This window comes from Eptesicus fuscus, chromosome 14 (genome assembly GCF_027574615.1).
Source record: "Eptesicus fuscus isolate TK198812 chromosome 14, DD_ASM_mEF_20220401, whole genome shotgun sequence".
NCBI lineage: Eukaryota > Metazoa > Chordata > Mammalia > Chiroptera > Vespertilionidae > Eptesicus > Eptesicus fuscus.
Window position 1 is genome coordinate 5,668,551 of NC_072486.1, and position 18,745 is coordinate 5,687,295.

General features: G+C 53.6%; 1 protein-coding gene across 2 annotated transcripts in view; it reads right to left on the reverse strand.

The window, feature by feature from the left end:
* EEPD1 (endonuclease/exonuclease/phosphatase family domain containing 1) overlaps positions 1-18,745 on the reverse strand; it is a 68,946-nt gene that overhangs the window by 13,159 nt on the left and 37,042 nt on the right. For both annotated transcript variants that reach the window (XM_054726396.1, XM_028154557.2), the window contains exon 3: positions 16,726-16,777. In XM_054726396.1, the coding sequence (XP_054582371.1) occupies positions 16,726-16,777 (52 nt within the window). The remainder of the gene's footprint in view (positions 1-16,725; positions 16,778-18,745) is intronic.

The following is an 18,745-nucleotide window of genomic DNA, read 5'->3' on the forward strand; positions in this document are numbered from 1 at the left end:
CCAACGCAGGGGAGAACGGTGACGGCGCGGTGGTCTTTTCTCCCGGGCTTGGGTAGGAGGTGCCGACACCGACCCCAGCTCCGTCCGGACCACCACACTGCTCACCCGCGTTTTGTCGGAGAAGAACGCCCTGCTGTCGTGGGCGGCTTCTTGCCAGGGCCTGCGGACCCCTGAGGACAGGTGACGCCCCCGTTCACACCCTAAACCCGAGTGCCAGGGCCTGCGGACCCCTGAGGACAGGTGACGCCCCCGTTCACACCCTAAACCCGAGTGCCAGGGCCTGCGGACCCCTGAGGACAGGTGACGCCCCCGTTGACACCCTAAACCTGAGCCCAACCGACACAGTCCCATCCCCGGGGATGCCACCTTGATCGGAGGGCGGCATGAGAGAGGTGACCCAGGGTGACGGTTTCCCATGTTCACTTCCAAACACCGTCTCGGGGAACTCAGGTGGGGCCGGTCAGAGCACCATCAGGATCGTCTGGGAACTTACGGGGCATGCAGACTCCCAGGCCCCGCCCGGACCCACGGCATCCACAGGGCCTCGGGTGGGGCCCAGGAAGCTGAGCCAAAGGCCACAGGGAACGGCCAAGCCCAAGGGTGAGTTTCAGGTCAAGGTCACGCAGCTGGAAGTCAGAGGGGGGGGTGAAGCCAGGCGTGCCTCCTGCCCCTGCCTCACGGGGGTGGGCCAGCCCGCCTGTACCAGCCCTCAGTCCCTCCTGCCGCAACGTCCAAGGAAAACAGAAGCACCGGAGAGCCCGCCCCTCTGAACTCTGCCTCCCGTGGTTTTAACGGAACAGGTGGCTCTCCGCCCACACAAATGGGAGAAATGTTGCTCTCGAAGTTGGGGTGCTCACCAGGGCCGGCGGTGGAAATGGAAAGGGGGAGGCGTGTGTGGCCGGAAACAGTCTCCCAGGTAACTGGGGTCTGCACACCTGAGCACTCCTGCGCTACACCCTCCCCCCACACCAGCTGTGCTTCTGAAACCCCAGCGGCTAACCCACCACCTGCCGCCGCCCGCAGAATCGCGCTGGTTCTTGTCGGTAACCCACAGGTTGGCGGGCCCATCCCTGGCGGAATCGGGATCTCTGAGGGCCGGGCCAAGGTGTGCACTCCCCAGGGATGAAGGTGTGGCGATCCCCAAGCAACCCCGTACGGCTGGAGAAGCTGCGGACAAGGCCAGACATCGCTGACGGAGACTCGGCCGCCACACGGCTAGGGCTGCGGCCTGCAGGCAGCGTGAGTTGTCCAGCTCAAGCAAATCCCCTTTCGGCCCCACCCCACACCCCGAGACACTGCCTCTGGCTCTTGGCAGACAACCTGCGGGGTGAGGCGAGAGGCAGCTGCACGGATGGCCCACAGCAGGCCTGCCGCAGAGACCTGCAGAAGATGAGTCAAGGGGCGTCCCTCTCCCCGCTTCTCTCTCCCGGGACAAGTTACAAGGACCCGGGCCAGGCGTGTTTCTCTACGTTAGACCAAAGCGGGTGGCAGCTGGGCAGACGGCAGAACCCAACCCCCCACCCGCTGGGGTGGCCACAGGCGGCCTCGGAGTCGGGAGCGGGAGAAGTGGGGAAATGGGAAAGGAAACACAAGATTCTCACAAACAGTAAAATCCTTCCTCCCTCGTCCTCTGTCGTTACGGCTGTGAGAACTCTAGAGGAAGGATTCCGTCTGAAGGAACTCTTGCAAAACTGCCTGGAATAAGAGCTTATTTATAGAGAGAGAGAAAGAGAGAAGAAGGGAGGGAGAGAGAAACATCAATATAAGAGGGAAACATGGATCAGCTGCCTCCCGTAGGCACCCTGACAGGGACTTGAACTCCCAAACCACTGAGCCACCCGGCCAGGGCAAGTTTAATTTTAATATCTAGTAAACTAATCCGGTACGTTTGGGTAAATCCCGAAACAGTCAGAAAACACTGGCGGCCAACCTGGGACCGGGTTCGCTTCTGAATCTTTAAACAACAGGATCGGAGCGGGAGGTGGGGGGAGGGGAACCAGCATCTGTTGAGTGCCAGTCCTCTGGCGGGCACGGTTCACAGACCCACAGGCGACCCTAAGGACGACCTGAGAGGGAACACGCCGAGGCCGCTCCCTGCCAGCCTGGCCACGTCTAATCTCAGTGCACTTAGCAGAGAAGGCTCAGGAAACACAGGTTAAACCCACGGCCCACGCGACGTCCCTGCGCCACGCGCGTCACACGTTTTGGGTTCTCCGGAGCGAAACCATCACCTGCCAGAGTCGGTTTCATCATCGGTGTGTCGGCTGCAGGGTCCTGGGGACACGGCTCTCCCGGGGAGGCCAACACCGCGGACCTCTGCCTCCGGCACGCCCCCTGGCAGGGACCGGGCGCCCCAGGGCTTGTAGATTCGTAGGGCAGCCCCTGCTCTCCAAGCCCAGGCCCCCCCTTCATCCCTGGGGAGCAGTGATGAGCTCGCAGCCCCTCAGCCCCCCGCCCACCAGCCCCTTCGAGGTCAGCTCCGCGAACACGCTCTTTCCACGGGGACCTGCAAGGAACTCGGCGACGTATCCTTGCTCCAACCTCCTCATCAGGCCGAGGAAGACGGGAAGCCAACAAGGAGACGTTTCCTCGGCCACCCCCGCCAGCCGATCAGTAGCTGCTTTCACAGACAAGGTGGTGACGCCACGCGCCCTCCTGTCGACAGGCCCGGCTGGCGCTTCCCAGACTCACTCAGCCCATGTTTTCTGAACAAGGTGGTTAAAAATAAGCGGGGGCTGGGGAGGAGGGAACTTTCAAGGGCAATTAAAACATTTATTTGGCAAGGGCTACGGTTCACTGGGGAGTAGGGGGAAGTTAGAGATTCCGTGGAGATGGACGTTAGAATAGGGATGGAGGTGCACGTGCCACGGAACGCTGTGGCCATTCACTCCACGTGGCCACCACCTGGCCATCCCTTCAGGGACGTGCCCAACGTCGCTCTTGTTCTCCCAGTCTTGGGATGTTAAGACTCTTTTTTTTAAAAAATATTTTATATTTGATTGACTTTTTACAGAGAGGAAGGGAGAGGGATAGAGAGCTAGAAACATCGATGAGAGAGAAATATTGATCAGCTGCCTCCTGCACACCCCCCACTGGGGATATGCCCGCAACCATGGTACATGCCCTTGACCGGAATCGAACCTGGGACCCTTCAGTCCACAGGCCGACGCTCTATCCACTGAGCCAAACCAGTTAGGGCGGATGTTAAGACTCTTAATCTTCGATGGGAGTTAAGACTGTGATGATACTGTTGCGCTCTTTTCCCCCTTCTCTTGATTCTTTTAGCCTATTTTTAAAAATACGTTTTTTTAAAATTGATTTTTAGAGAGGGAAGAAGGGAGAGGAAGAAAAAGATAGAAACATCAATGAGAGAGAACATCCATCAGCTGCCTCCTGCACGCCCCCTACTGGGGATCGAGCCACAACCCAGGCGTGTGCCCTGACGGGGAATAGAACTAGCGACCCTTTGGTGCTTGGGCCGACGCTCTAACCATAGAGCCACACCGGCCAGGGCTCAGGTCCATTTCGTTATGATGGACATAAATTTCACATATAAAAAGTGAATTATTTTGGAGTCCAGTTGACAGTGAAGAGTTCAGTGGCTTCACGGTGTTGTGCAGCCATCACCTCTGTCCAGTCCCCGAACGTTTGGTCAGCCACAAAGAGAAGCCAGTAGCCATGAAGCGTCACTCCCCACCCTCCTCTTGCAGCCCCCGCTGCCGCCAGTCTGCCCCCGGCCCTGAGGACGGTTCGTAGGAAGGGGTCACACGACACGGGGTCTGGCGTGTTCACTCGGCAAAGTGCTTGGGCTCGTTGTGCTGGAGTGGGAGTCGGTTCATCACTCCTTCGTGGGGTTCAGTACTGCTCCGGGGCGTGGAGGGGGCACGTCCTGTGTGTCCGCTCACCAGCGACGGCCACTTGAGCTGTGCCCACCTCCTGGCTGCCGTGGCTGCTGCTGCTGCTGTGAGCAGGCACACGTGGGGGTGTGAGGACCCGTTGTGGCTTCTTTGAGGCCAAGGTGGCTTACTTCCTACTTCCCTCAGCCCTGCCCACTGCCCTCCGCAGCCTCTCGCCACCCTCGTCTCTCCCTGCACGCTCGCTGGTGCGTCTGTGACCTCGCCGGCCTGCTCCCCGCTGCACTCCACACGGAGGCCCTGCGGCCTTTTCTAACCCCAGGTCTCTTGTTCACACGGCTCGGGGATTTCACGGTCGCTCGCAGGATAAGGTCCAAAGGCCTTTCAGGGCACACAGGGCCCAGCATGGCCAGGTCTCTGACCCCCCCGCCTCCCCTTTACACTCAGCTCATCATTCTGACCCTCAGCCTCCGTGCTGCGGCCACACTGACCACTCTGTCCTGCAAACCAGCCATGCTCCATCCCACCACAGGCCCTTTGCACGTCCTGGGTGGTAGGCTTGATCCCTGGCCCTGGTCGGGGCATGTGCAGGAGGCAACCAATCGATGTGCCTCTCTCACATGTTTCTCTCTCTCTCTCTCTCTCTTCCTTCTTCCCTTCCACTCTCTCTAAAAACCAATGGAGAAAGTACCCCCAGGTGACGAGTGACAAAATAACCGACTTGGGCAATGGCTTCGATGTGTAAGGGGAAGCAGAGGAGCCACTCTCCCCATCCAGCAAACAGACGCCAGGGGTTCCAGCCATGGGGCCTGGGTCAGGCGGGGAGCAGGGGCCGGTGCCACCCCCGCGGGGACCTGCCCCCGGCAGTCTGGTCCAGCGTTCCCTCCGCTCGGTCACCGAGCACCTGGGGGAGGAATGAGCAGCCCAGTCATTTCTGGAACGTAGACTTTTCAGAGCTCAGAAAAGACAGTTTGGGGACAAATAAAACAAGCACTTCTTCCCAAATTAGGCATACACTTGTGAGTAATGATTGAAACTAATTATTCCAAGTGGAGGCAAGTCTGAAAATAGCTACGTGTTTTGGAGGGTTTGGGGCTATTTTCGGCGAGCGTAGGAAAGCTGCAGGCAGAGCCAAGCGCCCCGATCCCAGCAGAGGCCCTGGGGTGGCCGCACCAGGGCTGGCACCCACGTGCCATTCCACGGATGCCAATGTTTTCACGTCGCTTGAGAAACGTGCCAACAGTGAAGGCCGGGGGGTCGGAGTTCCATTGGTTCTTCCTAAGGAAATGCTCGAACAGCCCACAGGGAACGCCAACCACGGATGTCACATCTGACCTGTAAGCAGATGTCACATTCCACCCCAGCTTGTCGGATGACGGTAACTTATTTCCTAAGACAAACCGCAGTGATGAAGCCGACCGTACGCTTCCTTTTCTAGAGTCTTCTCCCTCTTTGACAATGTCAGGTGGGCAGGCTGACGCATAGGTAAGGTGGGTGTAGACAGGGGAAAGGGCCTCTGAACCCACATAAAGCCTCCCACGGGGCACGCTATCAATAAGAGCATTTCCACCCGTGAGGTTTCAGATGGGGCAACAGAAAGGGTGAGGCCCGGGGGGAGAGAGAGGCCCACACATCCGGGTAGGACACGATGATTTAGGTACAATGCAGGGGCCGAGCAAAGCTGGCCCTTTCCACTGGCTGTCCCTCCCCTCCCCTTTCCCGAGGACACCCTCGGATTTTTTTTTTTTAATATATTTTATTGATTTTCTACAGAGAGGAAGGGAGAGGGATAGAAAGTCAGAAACATCGATCAGTTGCCTCCTACACACCCCCTACTGGGGATGTGCCCACAACCAAGGTACATGCCCTTGACCGGAATCGAACCCTGGGACCCTTCAGTCCGCAGGCCGACGCTCTATCCACTGAGCCAAACCGGTCAGGGCGACACCCTCGGATTTTTAAACCCCAGACACAGATCTTCTCAGACTCACGTCAGACGCAAGACTCCCAGCATTTCCCACGCGTTTCTGCGAAGAACCCCGCGTTCCTCAGGAGCCGTCCCGTGAAACAGTCCGTGCGCACAGACCCTCGGGAACGGCTGTCTGCCCGCCCCAGCTCTTCTAGACGGCGCTCCCCCAGCCCGCCTCCCTCGGGCAACAATCGTGCACACGCGCCTGCAGGGCGTGGGTTCCGGACTCATGGCTTTGATTTATGGTTTACGTGGATCTGCGTGATGCCACCCCCTAGTCTTGAACGCCTGCGTAGTTCCTACTTTATCTCGGGGCGAACCACGCAGGCTTGGTCGTCCTTTTCTGTGCGGGCCGCCAGGGATGGCGGGGGGACTGTGAGTTTTTGTCCCAGACACCTGATGGCACCTCCTCCTGGGGTGTGCGGACACCACCGGTCCTGAGCGTCCTGTGCCGACGGAGAGATGGAGAGCCAGCCCCCAGCTACCTTCCCGCCACCGCCCTCTCCCATCACGCTTCTGCCAGAGGCATTGAAAAACAGCCAACCGCCTGACGCTAGTGGCACGGGCTTCTCGAGCTCCTTCCCACATCCTGGGAGAAGATGGCTCAAAAGCAACCAGGACAGAAAGAAGGGACGTATCACAAAGCCAAGCGGCACGCCAGGGCCGTGGCGGTGCCCACAGCACACGAGCAATGATGTCTGAATCAGATCGAGAGCGCTCATCCGTCCGCAGGAGGCCGGCCGCGTGCCAGGCGCTGGTGCACGCTCCTTACACAGGACGCTGCTGAGACTCACACCCCGGCCCTGCCACGGAGGCACCATCCCCACCAGAGACACGGAGAACACGGGGCTGCCGGGATGAAGATCAGCCAGAGCCGAGTGGCCGAGCCAGGACCCAAACCCCAAATCTAGCCGACTCCATGATGCCACTCAGCTTCCTGCCAAGAAGAGGAGCAATGTGATCAGACTGTGTTTTAGAAGAGTTACTCTGGGAACGATATAAAGGAGGGACTGGACAACGAAAGTAAGTCACAGAGCCCGGCTGGCGTGGCTCAGTGGTTGAGTGTAAACCTATGAACCAGGAGGTCATGGTTTAATTCCTGGTCAGGGCACATGCCCGGGTTTCGGGAGTGATCCCCAGTAGGGGGCGTGCAGGAGGCAGCTGATCGATGATCTCTTTCATCATTGATGTTTCTGTCTCTCTCTCCCTCTCCCTTCCTCTCTGAAATCAATAAAAATACATTTTTTTTAAAAAAAAGTAAATCACAGAGACCAAATAGTAACTTCATGTTTTCATTTTTCTCTCTGCCTTCACATTTTCTAGAAATTTCACTTTTCTGGCTGTAATATAAATACTGATTAATTGGCTTGAAGTTTATCCATGTAGAAGACATGCGTTTGTGCATGCACACACACACACACAGTTAATTCTTTTTCATAAGTAAAAGCTGATTAAGTGCTGTTCATAAGTAAATTAAGGACCAAAACAACATTAACAAATGTCCCTGCCACATCTTGAACAGATGCCTAAAAATACTTGTTTCTTCCTCCCCTCTTACTCTCAAATGTAGCCACTCAAACTGACTGCACAACACGGGTGTCTGGATAATCAGACACAAAACGAACAATCAATATGCAGCAATTTATTCCTCAGCAGGGTTTTGGCCAGGTGGAGACAGGGCGGAAGACTAAGCCTGTTGGATAGAAACGATGAGCACTAACACAAACTACAGGCTCACAACTTTATAATCTGGGGGAAAAGGCTTTACTGATCCCCCAGGAGCTGGTGTTAATGGTGGGGTTCAGGCAGAACCCCAGAACGTGTCCCTTTCCCTTCCAGGTCCAGCCCTTTGGCTTGCAAATACTGAGGATCATGCTTGATCCGGGCACTTGTCCCTGTGGCTTCCCGGAGCTGAACACATCAGAGGGGTGCTCTGTGACTCATCGCGGTCTTATACCGCCACTTGGATAAATCTCTTGCTTGGCCCCTGATGTCGGAAGCCAGGACAGGCAACCGGGAAGGCAGGTCATTCTGGAGCAACTCGCAAATGGGGAGCGGCTTTGCCGTCCCTGGCTGTCCTTCCCCACCTCATTAATTCTGCATGTGAAAGTCAGTCTGTATTTCACGGACAAGAGTTTGATGGGACAGGCCTAGTGCAAGGGAAGGAGTGGGGAGGTAGCCTAGGGCAGAGTGTCGTAGGGAAACCAAGTCCAGGATCTAGAAACGAGTCTTGGATTCTGTTCGTAAGGGATGTCGGTACACTTCAGCACTTCTAGGCAGACAGATCAAAATCTCGGAAAGCAGGTTGGACGCTTTCCCAGGAGTTTCAAATCTCATTAAGGCCCAAACTCACCATTTCAATGCCACCCACACAGTCCTTTATCACCTGTAGGAATCACTCATTCTAAATGGGTAGCTCACGATTTGATAGATCTCTCCATGGAATCAATCTGGTCAGAGCAAGCCTTCCTGACCAGCTCAGTCATCTTCCCTGCGAGGAACAGCAGCATAAATGTTTTCAGTAACGGAGCCAAACAGTTATACCTGCCTGCCCTTCTGTTTCGTTTAAAATGACAAATTAGCACAAAATTGGCTGAACATAAAGTCATGCTCTGAAGAAATGAATGAATCATTCATGAAAAGTCTCAGAATTCTGTCAAAAAATGAATTGAAAGTTCTCTCATACCAACTCATTGTTAGCATTTCCTGATAAGAGAGGCATTTGAGGGTGGACCGAACAAGACAGGAAATTGCATATAACTCCTGTCACCATGGCAATGTGGGTGTTTCCATGAGGTGGTGGCCCCATGCAGCAATGTGAAAGGGAATGCTATGAGTTGGACAGATTTTCTTTCTGTTGAAAAGCAAAACAGAGTCAAGAGACTAACAAGGCACGAGGGAGAAGCGCTTAGGATATACCCATGGCCAAGCAGGCCTGTCCAGGACTGGAAAAACCCGAGAGCAAGCCCTCCTTCCTCTCTTCCAAGCCAATAAATAGTCTAGGACAGCAGTTTTCAAACATTTTGACCATGACTCATGGAAATAAAAAGTTTTTATATGGCAATCTGGTTAACTGTCTGCCTGCCAACTATGTGTGTGTATGTATATACCCTGAGTGGCCAGATTATTATGACCACCCCATCAGTACTTCGCTGGGCCACCTTTTGCCTTCAATACTGCGGTGATTCTTCTTGGCATTGACTCCACGAGATGTTGAAAGGTGATGCGAGGAATCTGACACCGTGCCTGATGAATAGCACTGTCCAGTTCTGTGAGATTGGATGGTTGTGGAACCAGCTGCCTGATGGCTCTTTTAACTTCGTCCCACAAATGCTCAATTGGATTGAGATCCGGTGATTGTGGGGGCCACCTAAGCAAGGTGAAGTCTCCCTCATGTTCTTGAAACCACTCCTGCACAATATGAGCACCGTGGCATGGCGCATTGTCTTGTTGGAAGAAGCCACCTCCATTGGGATACACCCGTGGTCGGCAAACTGCGGCTCTCGAGCCATGTGCGGCTCTTTGGCCCCTTGAGTGTGGCTCTTCCACAAAATACCATGGCCTGGACGAGTCTATTTTGAAGAAGTGGTGTTAGAAGAAGTTTAAGTTTAAAAAATTGGGCTCTCAAAAGAAATTTCAATCGTACTGTTGAGGTTTGGCTCTGTTGACTTATGAGTTTGCCGACCACTGGGATACACCATCAACATGATAGGATGAACTTGATCAGCAACAATACTTAGGTATGTTGTGCTATTCAGACGTTGTTCCACATGAATTAAAGGGCCCAAATCATGCCAGGAAAACATGCCCCAAACCATAACACTGCTCCCACCAGTTTGAAGGGTTGTACTTATGTATGTGGGGGTGCATGCTTTCATGCTGTTTCTGTGAAATTCTCATTCTGCCACTTGCATGATGCAACTGGAAACGTGATTCATCAGACCACATGACTTTTTTCCAATGCTCAACTGTCCAATCCTCGTGTTCCTGTGCAAATTGCAGACAGCAAAGGTGTTCGAACAAGCCTTCGGCTTCCATATCCCATACGATGCAGTGTACGGCTAATTTGCCTACAAACGTCAGGTGGTCATAATAATCTGGCCACTCAGTGTATATCAATCTACCTACCCATCCATCTATCCACTCATCCATCCATCCATGCATCCATCTGTCCACCCATCCATTTGTATACATGTATAATGAAACAAATGCTGGTTGTAATTTACTAAATTGATTTAATAACATATAATTTGAGAATCAAAATCTGGTATTTCTTAGTAAAAGTCATTGGTCTTACAAGAACAGCATGATGCGCTCTCCTTTTCATTCTCTCTTTGCCAGATTATGTGAAATGTTTTGTTGGACTTTATGTAGAAAAAGCCTTCAAATTTTCCTCAAACAAGCCTTGGGACACTGAGTCACTCTTCAGAAACCCAGCAAATAAAATACCCCTTCAGTAAACACAGTGGCCGAGGCATACATCCAGCTTGCAAGCCACCTGCTCCCAATGTGATTAACGGCTGAATGTTCATCCACAACATTGGCCAGAAGGCAGTGGAATGACAAAGTCAAAGTGCTGTCACCCAAGAATCTGAACACATTGTGGATGAATCATGAGAATTCACGTGTTTTCTGTTCTAAGGCTTGTGGACAATCACGAGAATTCTTTACAAAGGTATTAGCTTGTAAGAACATGTAATAAATAATTTCAAAATGCAATGGGTGTTTAATTTTAAAGCATGCCTTTAATATTTATGTAAAACGTTTTTTGTACTCATTCAATAGAAACTTATCTGGCTACTGGGTAAAGCTAGCAATGAAACCACTGGCCTGCCATGTGTTAAGTTCAGAAAAACCACCTTTCAAAAAGGAAGATGCAATGCACTCCAAGACAAACAAAACTGTAAGAATTAGTTGCTAGTAGACCTTCCTTATAAGAAATATTAAAGAACGTTCTTTAGGCTGAAAGCAAGTGACCCCAGACCAACTCAAATCCTCATGAAAAAAAAATGAAGAGAACCAGGAAAGGTAATTATGTAATTATACAATTTACTCATGTTGTATAAACAACATGTACACAGTTGTATGACTGGGTATGTAATATATAGAAATGTAATACAGTGGACGACAGCCCGAAGGAGATGCGAAGGAGCAAAGCTGCATTGGAATGAGAAAGTGATGCCAGATGGTAACGTGAATCCACAGAAACAAAGGAAGAAAGCCGGAAGTGGAAAACGAGAAGGTTAATGTAGACAACTCTATGAATATATAGAAAATATATGCTCCTTTCTTCTCTCATCTTCTTTAAAAAAGGACGAATACGTAAAGCAATGATTGGAACAATGTATAGTCAGGTCTGTAGCACGTTTACATATAACATGTGCACCAACAGCATCAAAAGGGGGAGAGGGAATAGAACCACACCGGAGTAATGTGTCCATAGCTCACGGAAATAAGCTAGTGAATCTGATGAGTGAAGATGGATATGTTAAACTCTGGAACACCCACCAAGAAAGTAAAGAGCTCAGAACTTTTGGAGACTAAAGACAAAGCAAGCAAACCACCAAGGACTGCCTCCCAGGGAGAAGACGGCACTCAGGTCAGACTCTCTGAGCGCAGCAGCGACCCGGATGAAACAAGTTCCAGGCGCGAGCCCTTTCCTGCCCACTCCTAAATTCATAGCATTGTCTCTAAATGGCTCCAAAATTTTTTAAAAAAATATTTCCCAACTAAATTCATTAAGTATTCATCATAAAAACAAATAGCGATATAGAAATTATACAAAAAATGAGCAATTGCATTATATAAATGTTCACTTCTAGGTAAAACGATTTAATGATAATTTCTAATGACAGAAAGCCAACATTTTTTAAAATAACAATGTTTGGGGCTTGGTTAGAGATCAGCTCAGGTAAACCATGATTTACTGGAGTCATACAACTCCGGGCTCCCCGGAGTTACAGGCAGCTGTGCAGGGTGAGGATTCACATTCACGAAAACTACAAGCTCAGGAGAGAAGAGAGAGCGCACAGCAGAAGAGAGCAGGACAAGCAGCGACACATTTCAGGTTCTGGGCTAAACGTGTCCGAAGTCACCAGTGGAGGACCTGATGCCGGAAGAATGGGGGTGCAGACATTCTACCAGCCAGATGTCCCCTCGGAACAGCCGCTGTGGGATCAAAGCGCAGTCACAGACTGTCACTGAGGGCTGCTGTTTCTGCACCCCCGGGCGACCGTGTTGTCTCACACCCACTGGGCCCGGACCACACACAGAACACGCCCTGTCCTGGGCTCTGTCCTTCTCGGAGGAACGTTTCGTCACGGGCTGCGTTTTGAAGACGACTGAAGATATGACAGCTTTCCTGGGTGGCGAAATGAATCCCACCTCCCTTCACCAGCGCCCAGAGCTGGGAACCTGAGGGGCTCCATGGAGAAGCTTCCGGAACATGTGAACTCCCCTGGCGGGCGGCTCAGCTGGTTGGGCAAGGGGGGCACTTCCACTCCTCCGTCCTCTGCGTCCTGCCCGCAAATGACAGGCCTGATGGGGTGGTTTGGGGGGGGAGGGGAGGGTCCCCTCAGCTCCGACATCCTGGGATCCTGTCCATGCCACTGAAATGTATCTCCATCGCTTCACCCCCTTGCTGTGCAGTGCAATTGAGGCCCAGAGTCAGCACTCAGCCGTCACACAGGCTAAGTTAAGCGGAGTCCAGATCACAGGGAAACACTCTGGAAGCCAGTGCTCATGTATGTACACGTGTGTATGCTCAGAAACACCATCACCAACCGCAGGTACAAGCATCCTTAGGTTCTTCACACACATCTACGTGACAATTATGTACCACCTATTTCCTCCTGAAAACCCTCCAAAGCTGTGAACTTCTCACTCCACTGCTGCCCGCCACAGCTCCTGGGTGCCAGTACCAAGTTCCGTGGGTCCAGTCCCAGCTCGCTGGGGAAGCGCACACACGTTATCTCACGCACGAAGCCCCAGAAGACTTAGCGATCCCCTGCTCCACCTGCAGAACCGCCAGAGTAAGAACCAGACGTCAAAGCTGAAAGTCGGAGAAACATCTGGCAGCAGCAGGCATGAACGACTAGCAGGCATTTGTCCTAGACCCGTGGTCGGCAAACTGCGGCTCGCGAGCCACATGCGGCTCTTTGGCCCCTTGAGTGTGGCTCTTCCACAAAATACCACGGCCTGGGTGAGTCTATTTTGAAGAAGTGGCATTTGAAGAAGTTTAAGTTTAAAAAATTGGGCTCTCAAAAGAAATTTCAATCGTTGTACTGTTGATATTGGCTCTGTTGACTAATGAGTTTGCCGACCACTGTCCTAGACAACGTGGCAGGAGGGATAGGAGGGGGACTCCTTTTTAACATCCACCAATGGAGACAAATCAATCTCAAGTTGGGCTTCTCGAGAGAGACGGAGGAGGAAGTTATCGATGGTGATGAGGATGATATGTCAATGACCACAGCAGCAGCTAATTAGCAGGAGTAGGGATAGAATGAGCCACCATTGCTCTGGTGCTCACCATACACATAATCCCTTCTAGCTCATACATTATCTCACTCCATTCTCGTGAAGTCGGTATCACTGTGACACCCCCACCCCCATGCCAAAAAGAAACCGAGGCTTGGCAATAACCTGCCGAAGAAGTTCCACAGCTAGGAGACCGCAGAGTGGCCTTACCCCCAGTCTGTGCACCCTCAGAGCCCGGGTTCCAGAGGATGGAGATGGACGCCGTCAGCTTTGATGGACGGCTGAGTCGTGGCCTGCAGAGGCCGGGGAGCCTGGAGGGGGTGGGGGTGGGGATGGGAGTGGCACAGGCAGTGGCCATGCGCCGGGCAGATCTAGAGTTGGGTGGGCCCGTGCTCTGCCCTCTGGCCCTTCAAGGGAGGGTGACCTCCAGCTGGAGGCCACGGCCAAGCTATTGTTTGCAGCTTTGCAGGAAGCGGGTTGAAAGGGTCGTTGAAAAATGATCTTACTAAATCAAGCTGTACCAATATTTTTATTTCCTTTCATGCAATGCCATGTTTGAAAGGCATTAGGTGGGCCTGTTTATAAAGCCTGGGAACTAAGTCTGTGTGACTTCAGTTCAGGAAAACAAACGCGTCCTGCCCTTACAGCAGAGAGAACGGCCGGAGGGCAGCTTCCTTCTCAGAGCAGGTCCTTGCTCTCGGCACCTGCGGGATGTTTGACAAAAGTCCTTCGGATCCAAAAGGCTTCTTCAGAGAGATGCCACTGTCCTGACATTTATGCGCATTAAACCACCTTCCTGTGGGTCTAACAGTTTTATTTTTTTAAATAAGAAATTGGTAGACAGACTTAAGATTATTAGCTGTAAGGTTTATAGCTTATTGTTAAAATATTTTTACTTATTTCAGAGAGGAAGGGAGAGGGAGGGAGAGAGATAGAAACATCAATGATGAGAGAGAATCATTGATCGGCTGCCTCCTGCACACTCCCTCCTGGGGATCGAGCCCGCAGTCTGGGCATGTGCCCTGACCGAGAAGTGAACCGTGACCTCCTGGTTCCTAGGTGGGGGTCTGGGCAGGGCCCGAGAGTCTGCATTTCTGACTGCTTCCGAGGCTGCTGGTCTGCAGAGCAGGCTCCGGTAGCAACGCTCTCCGAGTTACCAAGAGCTTTTCCTGGTGGGCCTCTCACTTGTCCGGGTGGATAAGGACCTGTGAGTCCTGAGCTCCTGTAAACAGGTGAAAAATCAGGCCTTTGCCAGGTCACATTCCACCTGCCACTCAAATGCAACTGGCCACCACGCGCATGGCCACTGGCTGCCTCTGGACTTTGCTGGAGCGTCTGCTACCTGCCTGGCACGCAGAGGGCGCCACAGAGGCCAGGAGTGTGAGAGACTGAGTGGGCGCGCACACAACACAAAAGAAGGAAGAAGGAAGCGGCCTTGGCTCCCGGCGGGCCCCGGGCCCATTCAGACCCTCGTGTAAAGCTGTCTGCCGGTCACGTATGGAGTCAGGGAACAGTACAAAGCCGTGAGCAGACCTGGTGAGGAAGAGGGAGGAGGGGGAGGAGGAAGGAGAAGGCCCAGGAGCAGCAGCTAACTTTGGGGGATCAGTCAGCACAGGGCAGTGTTGAGTCTTGCGCGCTGACTGTCTACTTAGTCTTTTCAAGACCTCTGTGGACTGGGGATTACAAGGATTTCCACTCTGCAGACCGGGACACGGAAGCACAGAGAGGATTAGCAACTCCGAGATAACACAGCGAGGAAGGAGCCTGTCGGAGCCACACTGTGCGCCCCGCCGCACGGCAGCCCCCTTCTCTGCCGGGCCCGCAGCCCTTGGCTCCCCAGGTGGGCTTCCCTGTGCGGCCCCCCCCAGATCGGATAGTAACACAGCTCCGAAGACCCGGCCGATATTTTCCGGCCGGTGTTTTCCGGCCTCCGCGTGTCTACCAGCTTGGTCTGATGTTGGGTGTTTTTTTGTGTGTGTGTGTGTTTAATCTGAGACGTAAAACCAAGAACTGCAGTGACTGCTGAGAGGAGACTTGTTTGAGGAGAGGTAACCTTTTAAAAGTTCCAAGCCCATCCAAAGAATCGTCACGCACTCCTGGACCCAGTGCGCTCTATGGCTGGTGCACATTAAGAATTCATACGTAATTAAGAATTCATACGGCCTGAGTGCCTGGCATCTAGAAAGCCCTTCCGCTACACTAACTCATCCGGGTGTCCCGCCCCTCTGAGCTCCTAGGCAGCGTGCTCCTTGCTTTACCTGGAATGGAAACGAGGCTGATGGGACGTGAGATTCAGAGCCCTCGCCCACATCACGGCTTGGTGCCTAAAAACTTAATTTGCTTCAGTGTCAACCTGCAATCCAACCACTAATCCAAACAATTCTATGAATAAAATATCACGTCAGTGCTTATCTCTCTAACCCCTTTTTAAAAAGTAATTTTATTGATTTCAAAGAGGAAGGGAGAGGGAGAGAGAGATAGAAACATCTATGATGAGAGAGAGTCATTGATCGGCTGCTTCCCGCACACCCACCACTGGGGATCAAGCCTGCAACTCGGGCATGGGCCCTGACTGGGAATCGAACCGTGACCCCCTGGTTCCTAGGTGGACGCTCAAACACTGAGCCGCGCTGGCTGGGCTCTAACCACTTTCTTTCATGTTAACATTATGTATTCTAATTAACACCTGCAATCACACAGTTAGGAAGAGGCCGAAGCTACCGAGGGGAGCAGCTGGGTGTGAGTTTGGGGGTCTGTGAGTGCCACTGGAGAGCCTGACCTCCTTGGCACCTGCCCAGCCTGCTTTTGGGAGCCCAACCCACCTCGCACACAGACCTCAAACCCCCAACCGGCCGAGGGTCCCAGCTGTGTCTTGACTTGAACCTAGAAAGCCGAGGTGCACGGGTATCTCTCCCAGGGCACAGTGCAAACCTTGGTTTGAGGCGGGGAGGGAGTTCCCCAATGCTCAGAAGTAGCCTAAATAGGGCCTCGAACTCACGAACTGGTCTAGGAATTAGAAAAAGCATTAACTTGCGAAATGGAACCACGGGACTCAATTCCTTAGCTCGTCGCCTCGCTGGGCCTCAGTTGTATCATCCACTAGCCCAGAGGATGACGCACAGCAGAGATGCAGGGGAGTGGCTGTCACGGACCCTGGCACTCGGGTGGGGTCTGGAGCATGGCCCACGGCGGGGGCCTCAGCCCTCGCACAGCCCCGAAGGGCCAAGCCAGGCGGGGTCTGCAAGTGTTAGTGGCATAGGAGCCACGCGGGGGTTTTGACCACAATTCTGCGTGGTGCACTGACTGTTAGGACATAAGTAACAGCCCAGCCTTGCAGCCAACTCCCTCTCTGAGGACAGGGAGTTGCATGTTTTCGGTGTGGGTGTGGGTGTGGGTGTGGGGTGGGAAGAACAAAACATTTACCTTTTCCAGGGCCTCTCTGTCAAGGAGCTCTTGCACCGCGAGAAGCTTGATGCTGTAAGAAAAATTAAAACCACACTTGAAAACAAACCATTTCATGTCAGCAGGCATCAGGCAGGTCACAGGGCAAAAGGCTGAAATTTCAGCCGCATTTCGACGTCACCTCCCCTCGTACGGTGGCCTCGGGTTGAACTGAAATGACCGTTACAGAACTAAATGGTGGAAGCGATTTTACCGTCTGAGCCAGCAATTCCGCTTCTGGGCAGGTACCCAGGAGGCTGAAAACCTGGACTGGAGCAGGAATCTGCACGCCCCATTCACAGCAGCGCTGCTCTCAGCAGCCAACGGGCGGGAGCAACCCAGCGTCCATCCGTGGGGCACACACGCAGTGGAAGATCGTTCAGCTTTCCAAAGACGGCAGCGCTGGCCTAGCCGGGTTTGCTCAGTGGACAGAGCGTCGGCCCTTGGAGTGAAGGGTCCCGGGTTCGATGCCAGTCAAGGGCACATACCTCGATGGCAGGCTCCATCTCAGCCCCAGTCTGGGCACGTGTGGGAGGCAACCAATCGATGTGTCTCTCTCACATCGATGTTTCTCTGTCTCTGTCTCTCCCTCTCCCTTCCACTCTCTTTCAAAATCAATGGAAAAATATGCTCGGGTGAGGATTAACAGAAAAAAACAAACAACAACCCAGAAACAAATTCAGGAAGGACACTCTGGCCTGTGCTACCTGGATGAACCTTGAGGACATTATGAGGTGGAATAAGCGAGACACAAAGGACCAATCCCGTGTGATTCCGTGCCTCTGAGGTGCCTAAGGCATCCCATTCACAGAGACAGAAAGTAGATGGAGGTCCCCAGGCCCGGCCAGGGGCGGGGGCGGGGAGTTAGTGGTTCCTGGGGACAAAGTCTCGGTTTGAGATGAGGACATGGCCCTGGTGTGGCGGGAGCGCGACCAAGCGAGTGAACTTCATGCCACTGAGCTGCACACGTATCCAGTTCACGTCAGAGTGGAGTCTATGTCACGTACCTTTCACCCCAGGAAATTCTGAAAGGAACTGACAGGCGCTTCATGTGAGGAACCTGAATGAAGTCAGAGGAATACAGAAAGGGACACCGGGGCCATGCTCAGTGGCCCTCTTCCCCGACGGCCCTCCGAGGATGACGAGAAAGAGCGCGCTCACTGCTGACGGAGGCCTGCTCAGGGCTCACTGGCTCCCTGCACCCGGATCGAGCCCTACTGTGCGGGGGGAACCGCTCCCCGCCCACGAGGAGCTCACGGCCCCTTGGAGGCCACAGTCAGACCAGATTATGATGTACAGGGTGCCAAGGGGGCGGCCGGGGCTCCGAGAGGAGCCGGCCCAGCTGAGGTCAGGGAAGGCTTCCTGGTGGAGGGGCCGGTAAGCTCTGCCAGGGGGAGGGGCCAGGGGCGAAGGCGCCCACAGAGGGCCAGCAGAGGCAAAGGCGCCGAGGGGGGAGAGAGGGCAGGGGGACACAGCCACCCGTTTCCAGGCCCGGGGCCAGAGCCCAGGCCGCAGGCAGCACCCTCGGGGAGAGAATTCGGGAGTGGATGGAGGTTTACGGGGAGGTACTTCCCCTTCTGTGCCAGTGGCTTCGGCAGAGGCCAGGGTCACTGTGAGCAGGCAGCCACGGCACGCTCATCCGCCAGGGAGGAAGCAGCGAGCTGGGCGGGGTGCTGAGGGAGGGTCAGCTGCTGATGGTGTCACCAGCTCCCTCTTCACCCTGATAATCTGCTTAGTGATGAGCTGTTGGTGTCACCAGCCCCCCTGGCCTCCCCCCCAGCCCCCACCCCCCGCACGGGCTCTCTGCACAGGCTCTCTGCAGCAGAAAGGGGCCTCTCCGGGACCCCGTGCCTCCCTCCAGAGGGGTTCTATCCACGATAAGGTCCACCTTAACTTGCAGGACTCTCTGTACAATGACCGCTCTGCACAGCTCAGCAAGCACGCGCCCAGCAAATGCAACGAGTTACTACAGAGCAACTCCGGGAGGTGCAATGCAAGCTTG